We start from the raw sequence: 15,600 nt of genomic DNA, 5'->3' as shown, positions 1-15,600 counted from the left end.
CCCCCTTGGTTAAACAGCCTCCCAGCACTTACTGTTTGCAGCTCATTCAGAAGAAAGATCCCTTGGGACCTGTGCTGGGACAACCATAACCAGGAAGAGTCGATGCCATTAGGAAGGGATGGGGGGTGGGGGCCGTGACGGGGGGGTGGGGGCCGTGACGGGGGGGGGGTGGGGGCCGTGACGGGGGGGGGGTGGGGGCCGTGACGGGGGGGGGGTGGGGGCCGTGACGGGGGTGGTGGGGGCCGTGACGGGGGGGTGGGGGCCGTGACGGGGGGGGGGTGGGGGCCGTGACGGGGGGGTGGGGGCCGTGACGGGGGGGGGTGGGGGCCGTGACGGGGGTGGTGGGGGCCGTGACGGGGGGGGGTAGGGGCCGTGACGGGGGGGGTGGGGGCCGTGACGGGGGGGGTGGGGGCCGTGACGGGGGGGTGGGGGCCGTGACGGAGGGGTGGGGGCCGTGACAGGGGGGGGGGTGGGGGCCGTGACGGGGGGGGGTGGGGGCCGTGACGGAGGGGTGGGGGCCGTGACGGGGGGGGGGGGGTGGGGGCCGTGACGGGGGGGGGGTGGGGGCCGTGACGGAGGGGTGGGGGCCGTGACGGGGGGGGGGGGGGGTGGGGGCCGTGACGGGGGGGGGGGGGTGGGGGCCGTGACTGAGAAATGGAAAACAAAAGGCACATGGTGCAGAAAGGGTTAACAGATGAGATCAGCAACAGTCAAACGCACCATTCTCGTCGCCGATGGTGACCGTGGTGCGAGGGTACTTCCCCAGCTTCGCTCCATTTCGGGGTTTGTACAGCTCCATGAGGAATTGTTTGATCTGCTCGTTTCCCAGGAGGGAGTCAATCTCCGTCTGCTCCAGGAGTTTGACGGAAATCTCCTTGTGGGTCTCTCCAGGGAGGAATGTGACCTCGTTCTCTGTCGATACATAATCCTGCGAGGGACAAAAAACAAGGTTACAGAGACACAGACCTGCCCCCAGAGCACACAGGAAACACCCAACACACAGACAGCAAGTCATCCAGGCACATGTACACACAGAGACCAGAGTCGGATTAAAACATCCTGGGGCCCTGGGCACCAAGAATATTCAGGCCCCTCCACAAACAAGAACATTCAGAGACTCCTTATCGCCCTCATTCTTCCATCCCTCCTTCAGGTTACAGCATCATTAATCCAACTTTGGTGTCACCTGTCTACTACTCAATTTAGGAACATAGGAACAGCAGTCGGCCATTCGGCCCCTCGAGCCTGGTCCGCCATTGAATTAGATCTTGGCTGATCTGTATCTTAACTCCATTTACCCGCCTTGGTTCCCTGACCCTTAATAATCCTACCCAACAAAAATCTATCAATCTCAGTTTTGAAATTTTCAATTGACCTCCAGCCTCAACAGCTTTTTGGGGGAGAGAGTTCCAGATTTCCACTCCCCTTTGTGTGAAGAAGTGCTTCATGACATCACCCCTGAACGGCCTAGCTCTAATTTTAAGGTTATGTCCCCCTTGTTCTGGACTCTCCCACCACAGGAAATAGTTTCTCTCTATCCACCCTATCAAATCCTTTAATCATCTGAAACACCTCAATTAGATCACCCCTTAATCTTCTATACTCAAGGGAGTACAAGCCTAGTCTATGCAACCACCCTCAAAATTTACTGTTCCACCTAACTTAGAGTCATCAGCAAACTTGGATATACAGCTCTCTATACCTTCATCCAAGTCATTTATGAAAAGCTGAGGCCCCAGTACAGATCCCTGGGGAACACCACTGGTCACATCCTGACAATTTGAGTACATAACCATTATTCCTACTCTCCTAACCAATTCCTACCCATGTCAATAGATTGCCTCCAATTCCATGCGCTCTCATTTTTGTTAACAGTCTCTTAAGTGGAACCTTATCGAATGCCTTCTGGAAGTCCATATAAATAACATCCATAGACACTCCCTTATCCACCATGTTAGTTACCTCCTCAAAAAAATCAACCAGGTTAATTAGACATGACTTACCCTTTACAAATCCATGCTGGCTCTCTTCATATTTGTCCAAGTGCTCAGTCACTCGGTCCCTAATAACAGATTCTAGTAACTTCCCCACAGCAGACGTTAGACTAATAGGCCTATAATTTCCTAATTGATCTCTCCCACCCATCTTAAATAATGGAGTGACTTTGGCAGTTTTCCAATCCAAGGGGACAATTCCTGAATCGAGAGAGTTTTGGGAGATCATGACTCACACATCTACAATTTCCTCACCGACTCCTTTTAATACCCTGGGGTGGAAACCATCAGGTCCTGGAGATTTGTCTATCTCTAGTTTCATTATTTTCTCCAATACCAGCATGGATTTGTAAAGGGTAAGTCATGGCTAACGAATCTAGTTGACTTTTTTCTACTTATATTAAATCTACTGAGTTCCTCCCCTTGATTTATTTTTAGTTTTCCTCGTATCTCTGGTATTTTATCCCCATCCTCTATTGTGAAGACCGATACAAAGTCTGCCATTTCCTGATTTTCAATTACAATGACTCCTATCAATTTAAGAAAGAACTTGTATTTATATACATGCCTTTCGCAAGCACAAAGCACTTTACAGCTAATGAAGTACTTTTAAAGTGTAGTCACGGTTGTAATGTAGGGAACGCGGCAGACAGATCTGTTTTTATTTCAGATTCCCAGCATCCGCAGTATTTTGCCACAGAATGGCTAATGGTTAGTGCTATTTGTCCGATTTAGGCGGCTGCCCGCGATAATCGCGGGCAGTGTAAGTGGTGGGGACTGTACTCCTCTCGGACTCTCGGTGCAGCGTCACCGCGGGTCAGCCGTACCTTGCCATCCTTGGCGGTGAGATCTCGGGTCTTGTAGGAAACCTGTGTCCGCCCGTCCTCGATTATCTCCCGGAGCAGCGGGATTTTGGCCACTTTGTCCTGCCGCTGGTACGTGTAGGACGGTTGCAGGAAGGTGACGATGCTTTTGGCTACAGGCAAGAGTAAAAACACACCCGTCAAACGGCGGCGGGGAAAACAAGCGCTGGGAATTTTACCCGTCCCCGAGGTGATGTCAGCCGGCTGGCAGAAGCCCCCTCTGAGGAAACTCCTGGCTGCCGTATAGTTACTGGTGGTCCTGTTGGGAAGGGGGTGCATGCGAGAGTGTCGGGGCCGGGTGCGGTGGGGGGGAGGGGAGCGGGGGGGACACACATCGCTGCGATGCCTTCCCTGATCAAATGTCCCCTTGGCACTCGCCGCCTAAACTCATCCATTATAAATGACCACATGCGTGAGTGGTAACCAGTGCTCATAGACCCATAGCACAGAGCCAGCACCTTCAAAAGGGGGAGGACGGGGAGGGAGAGCGCCGGTTTTGTGGGGGTGAGGGGGGGTGTGTGAGGAGGTGATCAACAACAATCTGACAGCTGGGCTCTGTGATAGCTCATTAGGTGATTATGCCGTGTGGTGCATGGCACTGAGACAGACAGACTAGAAGAGACATCAGGATTGAACCCCTGGTTTAGGGAAGGGTTACAAAAAAAAATCTGGACCAAGATCTCCACTCTTGATTAGAATCCAGCTACTCCTGCTGGGTAGCGCGTACACATGCCATCAGGCAAGGATAGAATTGCGCTCGGATGTGATGCCTCTCACAGTTGAATAGGGCACTGTCCAGCCTGATCCATGAAGAATAGTCATTTGGACGAAGAACTGGAGGGCGGTCGGTTAGCACCTTTGGGAGCAAATAGGGGGAAATAATCTAGAGACCACACCCTCAATGTAAAGATGAATGGACTGAACTGAGAAGATCTAAGATGGGTTTTGGGTAGGCTGAACGACAGGGGTCTGAGCTGAGCCAGATCCATCTAGGCCAAGGTGAGGTTCCCAAAGCCGTACCGGCCTCTTTGATGATGGTGATGTCCACGAGTCGCTTGCCGATCTTCGCCTTCCCCAGTGGAACGTCCAAGGCCTCCACTCGTAAATGCTTCTCATCATCGTCTTCGTCCTTCACAAAGAGTGGGATCCGCACATCAACGGACTCAACGCCGTCCTGGAACTCCACCAGCCCATGAGCATCTGCCAAAAGGCCAAGGACCGAAGATGGTGAATCCAACCCCAGCACTTTCCCACATTCCCCCCACACCCAAACACCCCCTCTTATATCATTAAACCCGGGGGTCGGCACTGCCCTGAGGCAGTAGTTCATTCAGAGAACTGAGTTCCATTTATAATCTTCATAAAAATGGAATGGTAATACGGATAAATCCAGTGATCCACTCCACACAGTCAATGTCCAGCCCTAGTGATCCACTCCACAGTCAACTCCCAGACCCAGTGATCCACTCCACAGTCAACTCCCAGACCCAGTGATCAACTCCATACAGACACTCCCAGACCCAGTGATCAACTCCACAGTCAACTCCCAGAGCTAGTGATCCACTCCAGTCAACTCCCAGACCCAGTGATCAACTCCATAGACACTCCCAGACCCAGTGATCAACTTCATACAGACACTCCCAGACCCAGTGATCCACTCCACACTTCCAACTCCCAGTCCCCAGTGATCCACTCCATACAGACAACTCTCAGTCCCCAGTGATCCACTCCACTTGTCCAACTCCCTGTCCCCAGTGATCCACTCCACATGTCCAACTCCCTGTCCCCAGTGATCCACTCCACACATTCAATTCCCTGCCCCCAGTGATCCACTCCACAGGTCCAACTCCCTGTCCCCAGTGATCCACTCCACATGTCCAACTCCCAGTCCCTAGTGATCCACTCCACATGCCCAACTCCCAGTCCCTAGTGATCCACTCCACATGTCCAACTCCCTGTCCCCAGTGATCCACTCCACACATCCAATTCCCTGCCCCCAGTGATCCACTCCACAGGTCCAACTCCCTGTCCCCAGTGATCCACTCCACATGTCCAACTCCCAGTCCCTAGTGATCCACTCCACATGCCCAACTCCCAGTCCCTAGTGATCCACTCCACATGTCCAACTCCCTGTCCCCAGTGATCCACTCCACACATCCAATTCCCTGCCCCCAGTGATCCACTCCACATGTCCAACTCCCAGTCCCCAGTAATCCACTCCACATGTCCAACTCCCTGTCCCCAGTGATCCACTCCCCACATCCAATTCCCTGCCCCCAGTGATCCACTCCACATGTCCAATTCCCTGCCCCCAGTGATCCACTCCACTTGTCCAACTCTCAGTCCCCAGTGATCCACTCCACATGTCCAACTCTCAGTCCCCAGTGATCCACTCCACATGTCCAACTCTCAGTCCCCAGTGATCCACTCCACTTGTCCAATTCCCTGCCCCCAGTGATCCACTCCACTTGTCCAACTCCCTGCCCCCAGTGATCCACTCCACTTGTCCAACTCCCTGTCCCCAGTGATCCACTCCACGTGTCCAACTCCCTGTCCCCAGTGATCCACTCCACATGCCCAACTCTCAGTCCCCAGTGATCCACTCCACTTGTCCAACTCCCTGTCCCCAGTGATCCACTCCACGTGTCCAACTCCCTGTCCCCAGTGATCCACTCCACATGTCCAACTCCCTGTCCCCAGTGATCCACTCCACATGTCCAACTCCCTGTCCCCAGTGATCCACTCCACATGTCCAACTCCCAGTCCCCAGTGATCCACTCCACATGTCCAACTCTCAGTCCCTAGTGATCCACTCCACACATCCAACTCCCTGTCCCCAGTGATCCACTCCACATGCCCAACTCTCAGTCCCCAGTGATCCACTCCACTTGTCCAACTCCCTGTCCCCAGTGATCCACTCCACGTGTCCAACTCCCTGTCCCCAGTGATCCACTCCACATGTCCAACTCCCTGTCCCCAGTGATCCACTCCACATGTCCAACTCCCTGTCCCCAGTGATCCACTCCACATGTCCAACTCCCTGCCCCCAGTGATCCACTCCACATGCCCAACTCTCAGTCCCCAGTGATCCACTCCACATGTCCAACTCCCTGCCCCCAGTGATCCACTCCACATGTCCAACTCCCTGCCCCCAGTGATCCACTCCACATGCCCAACTCTCAGTCCCCAGTGATCCACTCCACATGTCCAACTCCCTGTCCCCAGTGATCCACTCCACATGTCCAACTCCCTGTCCCCAGTGATCCACTCCACATGTCCAACTCCCTGTCCCCAGTGATCCACTCCACATGTCCAACTCCCTGTCCCCAGTGATCCACTCCACAGGTCCAACTCCCTGTCCCCAGTGATCCACTCCACATGTCCAACTCCCTGTCCCCAGTGATCCACTCCACATGTCCAACTCCCTGTCCCCAGTGATCCACTCCACATGTCCAACTCCCTGTCCCCAGTGATCCACTCCACATGTCCAACTCCCTGTCCCCAGTGATCCACTCCACATGTCCAACTCTCAGTCCCTAGTGATCCACTCCACACATCCAATTCCCTGTCCCCAGTGATCCACTCCACATGTCCAACTCCCTGCCCCCAGTGATCCACTCCACATGTCCAACTCCCTGTCCCCAGTGATCCACTCCACATGTCCAACTCCCAGTCCCCAGTGATCCACTCCACAGGTCCAACTCCCAGTCCCCAGTGATCCACTCCACATGTCCAACTCCCTGTCCCCAGTGATCCACTCCACATGTCCAACTCCCTGTCCCCAGTGATCCACTCCACATGTCCAACTCCCTGTCCCCAGTGATCCACTCCACATGTCCAACTCCCTGTCCCCAGTGATCCACTCCACATGTCCAACTCCCTGTCCCCAGTGATCCACTCCACGTGTCCAACTCCCTGTCCCCTGTGATCCACTCCACATGTCCAACTCCCAGTCCCCAGTGATCCACTCCACATGTCCAACTCCCAGTCCCCAGTGATCCACTCCACATGTCCAACTCCCTGTCCCCAGTGATCCACTCCACAGGTCCAACTCCCGGTCCCCAGTGATCCACTCCACATGTCCAACTCTCAGTCCCTAGTGATCCACTCCACATGTCCAACTCCCAGTCCCCAGTGATCCACTCCACATGTCCAACTCCCTGTCCCCAGTGATCCACTCCACATGTCCAACTCCCTGCCCCCAGTGATCCACTCCACAGGTCCAACTCCCTGTCCCCAGTGATCCACTCCACATGTCCAACTCCCTGTCCCCAGTGATCCACTCCACATGTCCAACTCCCTGTCCCCAGTGATCCACTCCACATGTCCAACTCCCTGTCCCCAGTGATCCACTCCACATGTCCAACTCCCAGTCCCCAGTGATCCACTCCACATGTCCAACTCTCAGTCCCTAGTGATCCACTCCACATGTCCAACTCCCAGTCCCCAGTGATCCACTCCACATGTCCAACTCTCAGTCCCTAGTGATCCACTCCACATGTCCAACTCCCTGTCCCCAGTGATCCACTCCACATGTCCAACTCCCTGTCCCCAGTGATCCACTCCACAGGTCCAACTCCCTGTCCCCAGTGATCCACTCCACATGTCCAACTCCCTGTCCCCAGTGATCCACTCCACATGTCCAACTCCCAGTCCCCAGTGATCCACTCCACATGTCCAACTCTCAGTCCCTAGTGATCCACTCCACATGTCCAACTCCCTGTCCCCAGTGATCCACTCCACATGTCCAACTCCCTGTCCCCAGTGATCCACTCCACATGTCCAACTCCCTGTCCCCAGTGATCCACTCCACATGTCCAACTCCCTGTCCCCAGTGATCCACTCCACGTGTCCAACTCCCTGTCCCCTGTGATCCACTCCACATGTCCAACTCCCAGTCCCCAGTGATCCACTCCACATGTCCAACTCCCAGTCCCCAGTGATCCACTCCACATGTCCAACTCCCTGTCCCCAGTGATCCACTCCACAGGTCCAACTCCCGGTCCCCAGTGATCCACTCCACATGTCCAACTCTCAGTCCCTAGTGATCCACTCCACATGTCCAACTCCCAGTCCCCAGTGATCCACTCCACATGTCCAACTCCCTGTCCCCAGTGATCCACTCCACATGTCCAACTCCCTGCCCCCAGTGATCCACTCCACAGGTCCAACTCCCTGTCCCCAGTGATCCACTCCACATGTCCAACTCCCTGTCCCCAGTGATCCACTCCACATGTCCAACTCCCTGTCCCCAGTGATCCACTCCACATGTCCAACTCCCTGTCCCCAGTGATCCACTCCACATGTCCAACTCCCAGTCCCCAGTGATCCACTCCACATGTCCAACTCTCAGTCCCTAGTGATCCACTCCACATGTCCAACTCCCAGTCCCCAGTGATCCACTCCACATGTCCAACTCTCAGTCCCTAGTGATCCACTCCACATGTCCAACTCCCTGTCCCCAGTGATCCACTCCACATGTCCAACTCCCTGTCCCCAGTGATCCACTCCACAGGTCCAACTCCCTGTCCCCAGTGATCCACTCCACATGTCCAACTCCCTGTCCCCAGTGATCCACTCCACATGTCCAACTCCCTGTCCCCAGTGATCCACTCCACATGTCCAACTCTCAGTCCCCAGTAATCCATTCCATATATCCAACCCCCCAATATTCCTGCAGGTCCCATGTCTATTGTCAGCTAGTCGGACGAGGTTAGTGTTCCCACTTTAATCTCACCTCGATCAGATGCCACGGTATAATATCCGGGGATAACTTTCAAACCATTGAAGGCTCCCATGGTAACGTGGTGTTCGGTTAGTTTTACGATATCCGACTCTGCGGAGCGAGGGGCTGGCAACTGAGTGTCGATGATAGTACGATTCTGCCTGTGGTGGGATAACAGTCAGAGTTACCACACAGGTACTTCAGTTACGTGGAGAGAACTCTGTTCTCCTTAGAGCAGAGAAAGTAAAGGGGAGATTTGATAGACATGTTCAAAATCATGAGGCGTTTTGATTACAGTAGATGGGGAGAAACTTTCCACTGGTAGGAGGGTCGATAACCAGAGAACACAGGTTTAAGATAATTGGCAAAAGAACCAGGGGCGACATGAGGAGAATTTTTTTTAAGCAGCGAGTTGTTATGATCTGGAATGCGCTGCCTGAAAGGGTGGTGGAAGCAGATTCAATAATAAATTTCAAAAGGGAATTGGATAAATACTTGAAGGGGAGAAATTTGCGGGGCTATGGGGAAAGAGCGGGGGAGTGGGACTAATTGGATAGCTCTTTCAAAGAGTCGATACAGGCATGATGGGCCGAATGGCCTCCTTTGCTGTATGATACTATGATTCTATGTAAACGTTGAGCCCATAATCCAGAAACTACTCCATCACTGCCTGCTAGTAGAGTTGGGCTGGACAGTAAGTGGTGCAACAACAGCGCGTGTCTGGAGGCAATGGTAACAAGGTCTGATGTCTCATAAGAAAGACCCCAGGGAGCGCAAAAGATCAAGGCAGAAACAGGCAACAGGTTTTTGTAGCCTTGATGTACTGTCCAGCAGCCTCGGTTTAGCAAGGGATGGTTCACCTTGTTTTTAACCCCCCTGGATGGCCTAGTGAATAAAAGCATAGGTTAGCATAGTACTCAGTCATTCACATTAGAAGGCTGTGGCTCAGTGGGTCGCTTCTGGCCTCTGAGTCGTGGGTTCACAACCCCACTGCAGAGATTTGAGTGTATAATCTAGGCTGCCACTTTAGTGCAGTACCGAGGGAGTGCTGTGTCGTTGGAAGTGCTGTCTTTTGGATGAGAGGTTAAACCAAGGCCCTATCTGCCCTCTCAGGTTAATGTAGAAGATCCCACGGCATTATTTGAAGGTGAGCAGGGAAGTTCTTCCCGGTGATCTGCCCAATGTTTATCCCTCAACCAAAATGAAAATACATGATCTGGTTGTTTATCTCATTTGCTGTTTGTGGGACCTTGCTGTTCACAAATTGGCTGCTGTGCTTCCTACATTACCACAGTGATTACACTTCAGAAGTACTTCATTGGCTGTAAAGCGCCTTGGGACATCCTGAGGTTGTGAAAGGCGCTATATAAATGCAAGTTCCTTCCTTTCGTTTCTCTTTTAGCTCTATGTTGATAGGTGATTTCAGGGGGATACATGGATTTGGCTTCAGCTTTGAGGGTTAGAGAGAGGGAAAAACGAGTCAGGGGTCCTGCTTCTGATTGTTATCCATTGATCCCTGTTGTAGATGGTAGGTGAGAACAGCATCAGGCTGAGCTATGATGGCCTCCACAGTCGAATAGCCAATAACACTCAATGTCTATGCTCACATATGAAGAAAGGCACTTGACTGAGGTGCCAAACATCAGCTGGTGCCAGTGGAACAGGAGCTCAGTGACACATCAGCACTTTAAGTAGAGAAGGGGCATTTAAAAAATTTTTTAAAACACAGCTTAAACTTCTGTGAACAAAGGAGGGGCTGTGGGTGATGACAGTGTCTCTGAGTGAACTCCCCAGGGAGGGGCTGTGGGTGATGACAGTGTCTCTGAGTGAACTCCCCAGGGAGGGGCTGTGGGTGATGACAGTGTCTCTGAGTGAACTCCCCAGGGAGGGGCTGTGGGTGATGACAGTGTCTCTGAGTGAACTCCCCAGGGAGGGGCTGTGGGTGATGACAGTGTCTCTGAGTGAACTCCCCAGGGAGGGGCTGTGGGTGATGACAGTGTCTCTGAGTGAACTCCCCAGGGAGGGGCTGTGGGTGATGACAGTGTCTCTGAGTGAACTCCCCAGGGAGGGGCTGTGGGGTGGGTGACGGTTTGGAGCTGCAGTGCAGGTCAGTGCAGGGACAGTGAAACACTGAGATTGCATGTGGCCGCTGGTTAGAAGGTGTGGAGAGATCACTTACCTCTTTCCAGCATTTGACTGAAGCCTATAAAAAGAATTGAAGAATTTTAGTTGTTGAATGAGATAAATTCTCAATTGCTAGTGTTACAGCCTCCACCAGACACCAATATACCATAAGAGGGGGTCTAAAGGGGGTGGGGAAGAGAGAGAGAAGGGAGAGAGAGAGAGATGCACAGTGAAAAAAGGAGAGAGAGGGGCTTAGAGAAAAAGGGGGAGAGAGAGGCAGAGTGAAAAACAGAGAGGGGTACAGAGAAGGAGAGAGGCACAGAGGGAGAAAGAGAGAGGGAGTGAGAGAGAGAGAGAGAGAGAGGCACAGGGAGAGAAAGGAGCGAGAGAGAGGTACAGAGAGAAAAAGGATGGAGATAGAGAGGACAGTGGCACAGGGTGGAATGAGAGAGAGAGACACACACACAGATACAATAACTGAGAAAGAGACCTGAGAGGTAGGGGAGTGGCCTTACCTGAACTTAGTTTTACGGACTGCTTGGGTCCCTTGGATACGTTTATATACGTCATTGAGCTAAAGAGACAACACACAAAGGTCAGAGGTCAGCCATAACATTAAACATTCAATGTGAACTATTACACCAGGGAGTCACTCTAGCACACTGACACTGAATGTATCACTGCATAGACACTTCACCTCCACCAGCACACACACCCCAAAACCTCACCGGCACCAAAACCTCTACAAACACCAATACCAATCAGCACCAATACCTCACTGGCACCAATACCAATCAGCACCATTCAGACACCAAATACCTGACCTGACACACAATCCAACACCATGCTGTGGTGGTAATGCCAATCCCATCTAAACACCACACTCTTTAGGACATAAACACAACTCTCCCTCAGGACCCTGACCCTTCACTGCTAGACTATACTCAAAGTGCACACTGTTAGGCTCAATTCTTTACTCACAGTAACTGGTTGGGATAATCTACCAAACAATCAGGGCAAACAGTGAGGTTATTCAAAATATAATGACATAGAATCATAGAATGGTTAAAGCACGGTAGGAGCCCATTCGGCCCCTCAAGTCCGTGCCGGCTCTCTGCAAGAGCAATCCAGCTAGTCCAATCCCTCGCCCTATCCCCATAGCCCTACAAATTTTTTCCCTTCAAGTACTTATCCAATTCCCTTTTGAAAGCCACGACTGAATCTGCCTCCACCACCCCCTCAGGCAGTGCTTTCCAGATCCTAACCACTTGCTATATAAAAAAGTTTTTCCTCATGTCGCCTTTGGTTCTTTTGCCAATCACCTTAAATCTATGTCCTCTGGTTCTTGACCCTTCTGCCAATGGGAACAGTTTCTCTCTATCTACTCTGTCTAGACCCCTCATGATTTTGAATACCTCTATCAAATCTCCTCTCAACCTTCCCTGTTCCAAGAAGAACGACCCCAGCTTCTCCAGTCTATCCACATAACTGAAGTCCCTCATGCCTGGAATCATTCTAGTAAATCTCTTCTGCACCCTCTCTAAGGCCTTCATATCTTTCCTAAAGTGCGGTGCCCAGAATTGGACACAATACTCCAGTTGTGGCCGAACCAGTGTTTTATAAAGGTTCATCATAACCTCCTTACTTTTGTACTCTATGCCTCTATTTATAAAGCCCAGAATCCCGTATGCTTTCTCAACTACTTTCTCAACCTGCCCTGCCACCTTCAAAGATCTTCACATATACCCCCAGATCTCTCTGTTCCTGCTCCCCTTTTAGAATCGTTCTTCCTACCAAAATGTATCATTTCACATTTTTCTGCATTAAATTTCATCTGCCACGTGTCCGCCCATTCTACCAGCCTGTCTATGTCCTCTTGAAGTCTATCACTATCCTCCTCACTGTTCACTACACTTCCAAGTTTTGTGTCATCTGCAAATTTTGAAATTGTGCCCTGTACACCCAAGTCCAAGTCAGTAATATATATCAAGACAAGCAATGATCCTAGTACTGACCCCTGGGGAACACCACTGTATACCTCCCTGCAGTCAGAAAAACAACTGTTCACCACTACTCTCTGTTTCCTATTACTTAGCCAATTTCATATCCATACTGCCACTCCCCCTTTTATTCCATGGCCTTAAACTTTGATGACAAGCATATTATGGAACTTTATGAAACACCTTTTGGAAGTCCATATACACAACACCAACCACATTGCCCTCATCAACCCTCTCTGTTACCTCATCAAAATTCTCAATCAAATTAGTTAAACACGATTTGCCTTTAATAAATCCGTGCTGGCTTTCCTTTATTATTCCACACTTGTCCAAGTGACTGTTCATTTTGTCCCAGATTATCGTTTCTAAAAGTTTCCCCCATTATAGAATCATAGAATCATAGAAGTTACAACATGGAAACAGGCCCTTCGGCCCAACATGTCCATGTCGCCCAGTTTATACCACTAAGCTAGTCCCAATTGCCTGCACTTGGCCCATATCCCTCGATACCCATCTTCCCCATGTAACTGTCCAAATGCTTTTTAAAAGACAAAATTGTACCCGCCTCTACTACTGCCTCTGGCAGCTCGTTCCAGACACTCACCACCCTTTGAGTGAAAAAATTGCCCCTCTGGATCCTTTTGTATCTCTCCCCTCTCACCTTAAATCTGTGCCCCCTCGTTATAGACTCCCCTACCTTTGGGAAAAGATTTTGACTATCGACCTTATCTATGCCCCTCATTATTTTATAGACTTCTATAAGATCACCCCTTAACCTCCTACTCTCCAGGGAATAAAGTCCCAGTCTGTCTAACCTCTCCCTGTAAGTCAAACCATCAAGTCCCGGTAGCATCCTAGTAAATCTTTTCTGCACTCTTTCTAGTTTAATAATATCCTTTCTATAATAGGGTGACCAGAACTGTACACAGTACTCCAAGTGTGGCCTCACCAATGCCCTGTACAACTTCAACAAGACATCCCAACTCCTGCATTCAATGTTCTGACCAATGAAACCAAGCATGCTGAATGCCTTCTTCACCACCCTATCCACCTGTGACTCCACTTTCAAGGAGCTATGAATCTGTACTCCTAGATCTCTTTGTTCTATAACTCTCCCCAACGCCCTACCATTAACGGAGTAGGTCCTGGCCCGATTCGATCTACCAAAATGCATCACCTCACATTTATCTAAATTAAACTCCATCTGCCATTCATCGGCCCACTGGCCCAATTTATCAAGATCCCGTTGCAATCCTAGATAACCTTCTTCACTGTCCACAATGCCACCAATCTTGGTGTCATCTGCAAACTTACTAACCATGCCTCCTAAATTCTCATCCAAATCATTAATATAAATAACAAATAACAGCGGACCCAGCACCGATCCCTGAGGCACACCGCTGGACACAGGCATCCAGTTTGAAAAACAACCCTCGACAACCACCCTCTGTCTTCTGTCGTCAAGCCAATTTTGTATCCAATTGGCTACCTCACCTTGGATCCCATGAGATTTAACCTTATGTAACAACCTACCATGCGGTACCTTGTCAAATGCTTTGCTGAAGTCCATGTAGACCACGTCTACTGCACAGCCCTCATCTATCTTCTTGGTTACCCCTTCAAAAAACTCAATCAAATTCGTGAGACATGATTTTCCTCTCACAAAACCATGCTGACTGTTCCTAATTAGTCCCTGCCTCTCCAAATGCCTGTAGATTCTGTCCCTCAGAATACCCTCTAACAACTTACCCACTACAGATGTCAGGCTCACTGGTCTGTAGTTCCCAGGCTTTTCCCTGCCGCCCTTCTTAAACAAAGGCACAACATTTGCTACCCTCCAATCTTCAGGCACCTCACCTGTAGCGGTGGATGATTCAAATATCTCTGCTAGGGGACCCGCAATTTCCTCCCTAACCTCCCATAACGTCCTGGGATACATTTCATCAGGTCCCGGAGATTTATCTACCTTGATGCGCGTTAAGACTTCCAGCACCTCCCTCTCTGTAATATGTACACTCCTCAAGACATCACTATTTATTTCCCCAAGTTCCCTAACATCCATGCCTTTCTCAACCGTAAATACCGATGTGAAATATTCATTCAGGATCTCACCCAGCAACTACAGGCCAGTCAGTTTAACCGAGGTTAAACTGACTGGCCTGTAGTTGCTGGGTTTATCCTTACAGCCTTTTTTGAACAAAAGTGTAACATTTACAATTCTCCAATGGCACCACCCCTGTATCTAAGGATGTTTGGAAGATTGTGGCCAGCACCTCTGCAATTTCCTCCCTTACTTCCCTCAGCAACCTAGGATGCATCCCATCCAGACCGGGTGACTTATCTACTTTAAGCATAGCCAGCCTTTCTAGTATCTCCTCTTTATCAATTTTTAGCACATTCGGTATCTCAACTACCTCCTCTTTTACTGTGACTTTGGCAGCATCTCCTTCCTTGGTAAAGACAGATGCAAAGTATTCATTTAGTACCTCAGCCATGCCCTCTGCCTCCAAGCGTAGATCTCCTTTTTGGTCCCTAATCGGTCCCATCTCTCCTCTTACTACCCGTTTACTATTTATATGCCTATAAAAGACTTTTGGATTCCCTTTTATGTTAGTTGCCAGTCTATTCTCATACTCTCTCTTTGCCCCTCTTATTTCCTTTTTCACTTCTCCTCTGTACTTTCTATATTCAGCCTGGTTCTCACTTGTATTATCAACCTGATATCTATCATTTGCCCCTTATCTCTGCTTCATCCTACTCTCCATCTCTTTTGTCATCCAGGGAGCTCTGGCTTTAGTTGCCCTATCTTTTCCCCTCGAGGGAATGTACCTAGACTGTACCCGAACCATCTCCTCTTTAAAGGCCACCCACTGTTCAATTACAGTTTTGCCTGC

The 15,600-nt window shown here is 50.6% G+C and overlaps 1 protein-coding gene across 1 annotated transcript in view; it reads right to left on the bottom strand.

The window, feature by feature from the left end:
* The window catches only part of itgb4 (integrin, beta 4), a 136,798-nt gene that overhangs the window by 56,921 nt on the left and 64,277 nt on the right, over nucleotides 1–15,600 (bottom strand). Inside the window, 6 exon segments of the mRNA XM_068004453.1 lie at nucleotides 721–928; nucleotides 2,822–2,970; nucleotides 3,878–4,057; nucleotides 8,595–8,743; nucleotides 10,762–10,785; nucleotides 11,222–11,280. Of these exon segments, the coding sequence (XP_067860554.1) occupies nucleotides 721–928; nucleotides 2,822–2,970; nucleotides 3,878–4,057; nucleotides 8,595–8,743; nucleotides 10,762–10,785; nucleotides 11,222–11,280 (769 nt within the window).

Source organism: Heptranchias perlo, chromosome 23 (genome assembly GCF_035084215.1).
Source record: "Heptranchias perlo isolate sHepPer1 chromosome 23, sHepPer1.hap1, whole genome shotgun sequence".
Classification (NCBI taxonomy): domain Eukaryota; kingdom Metazoa; phylum Chordata; class Chondrichthyes; order Hexanchiformes; family Hexanchidae; genus Heptranchias; species Heptranchias perlo.
Note: the sequence above shows the minus strand (reverse complement) of the source record. Positions and strands in the feature narration are given on the sequence as shown.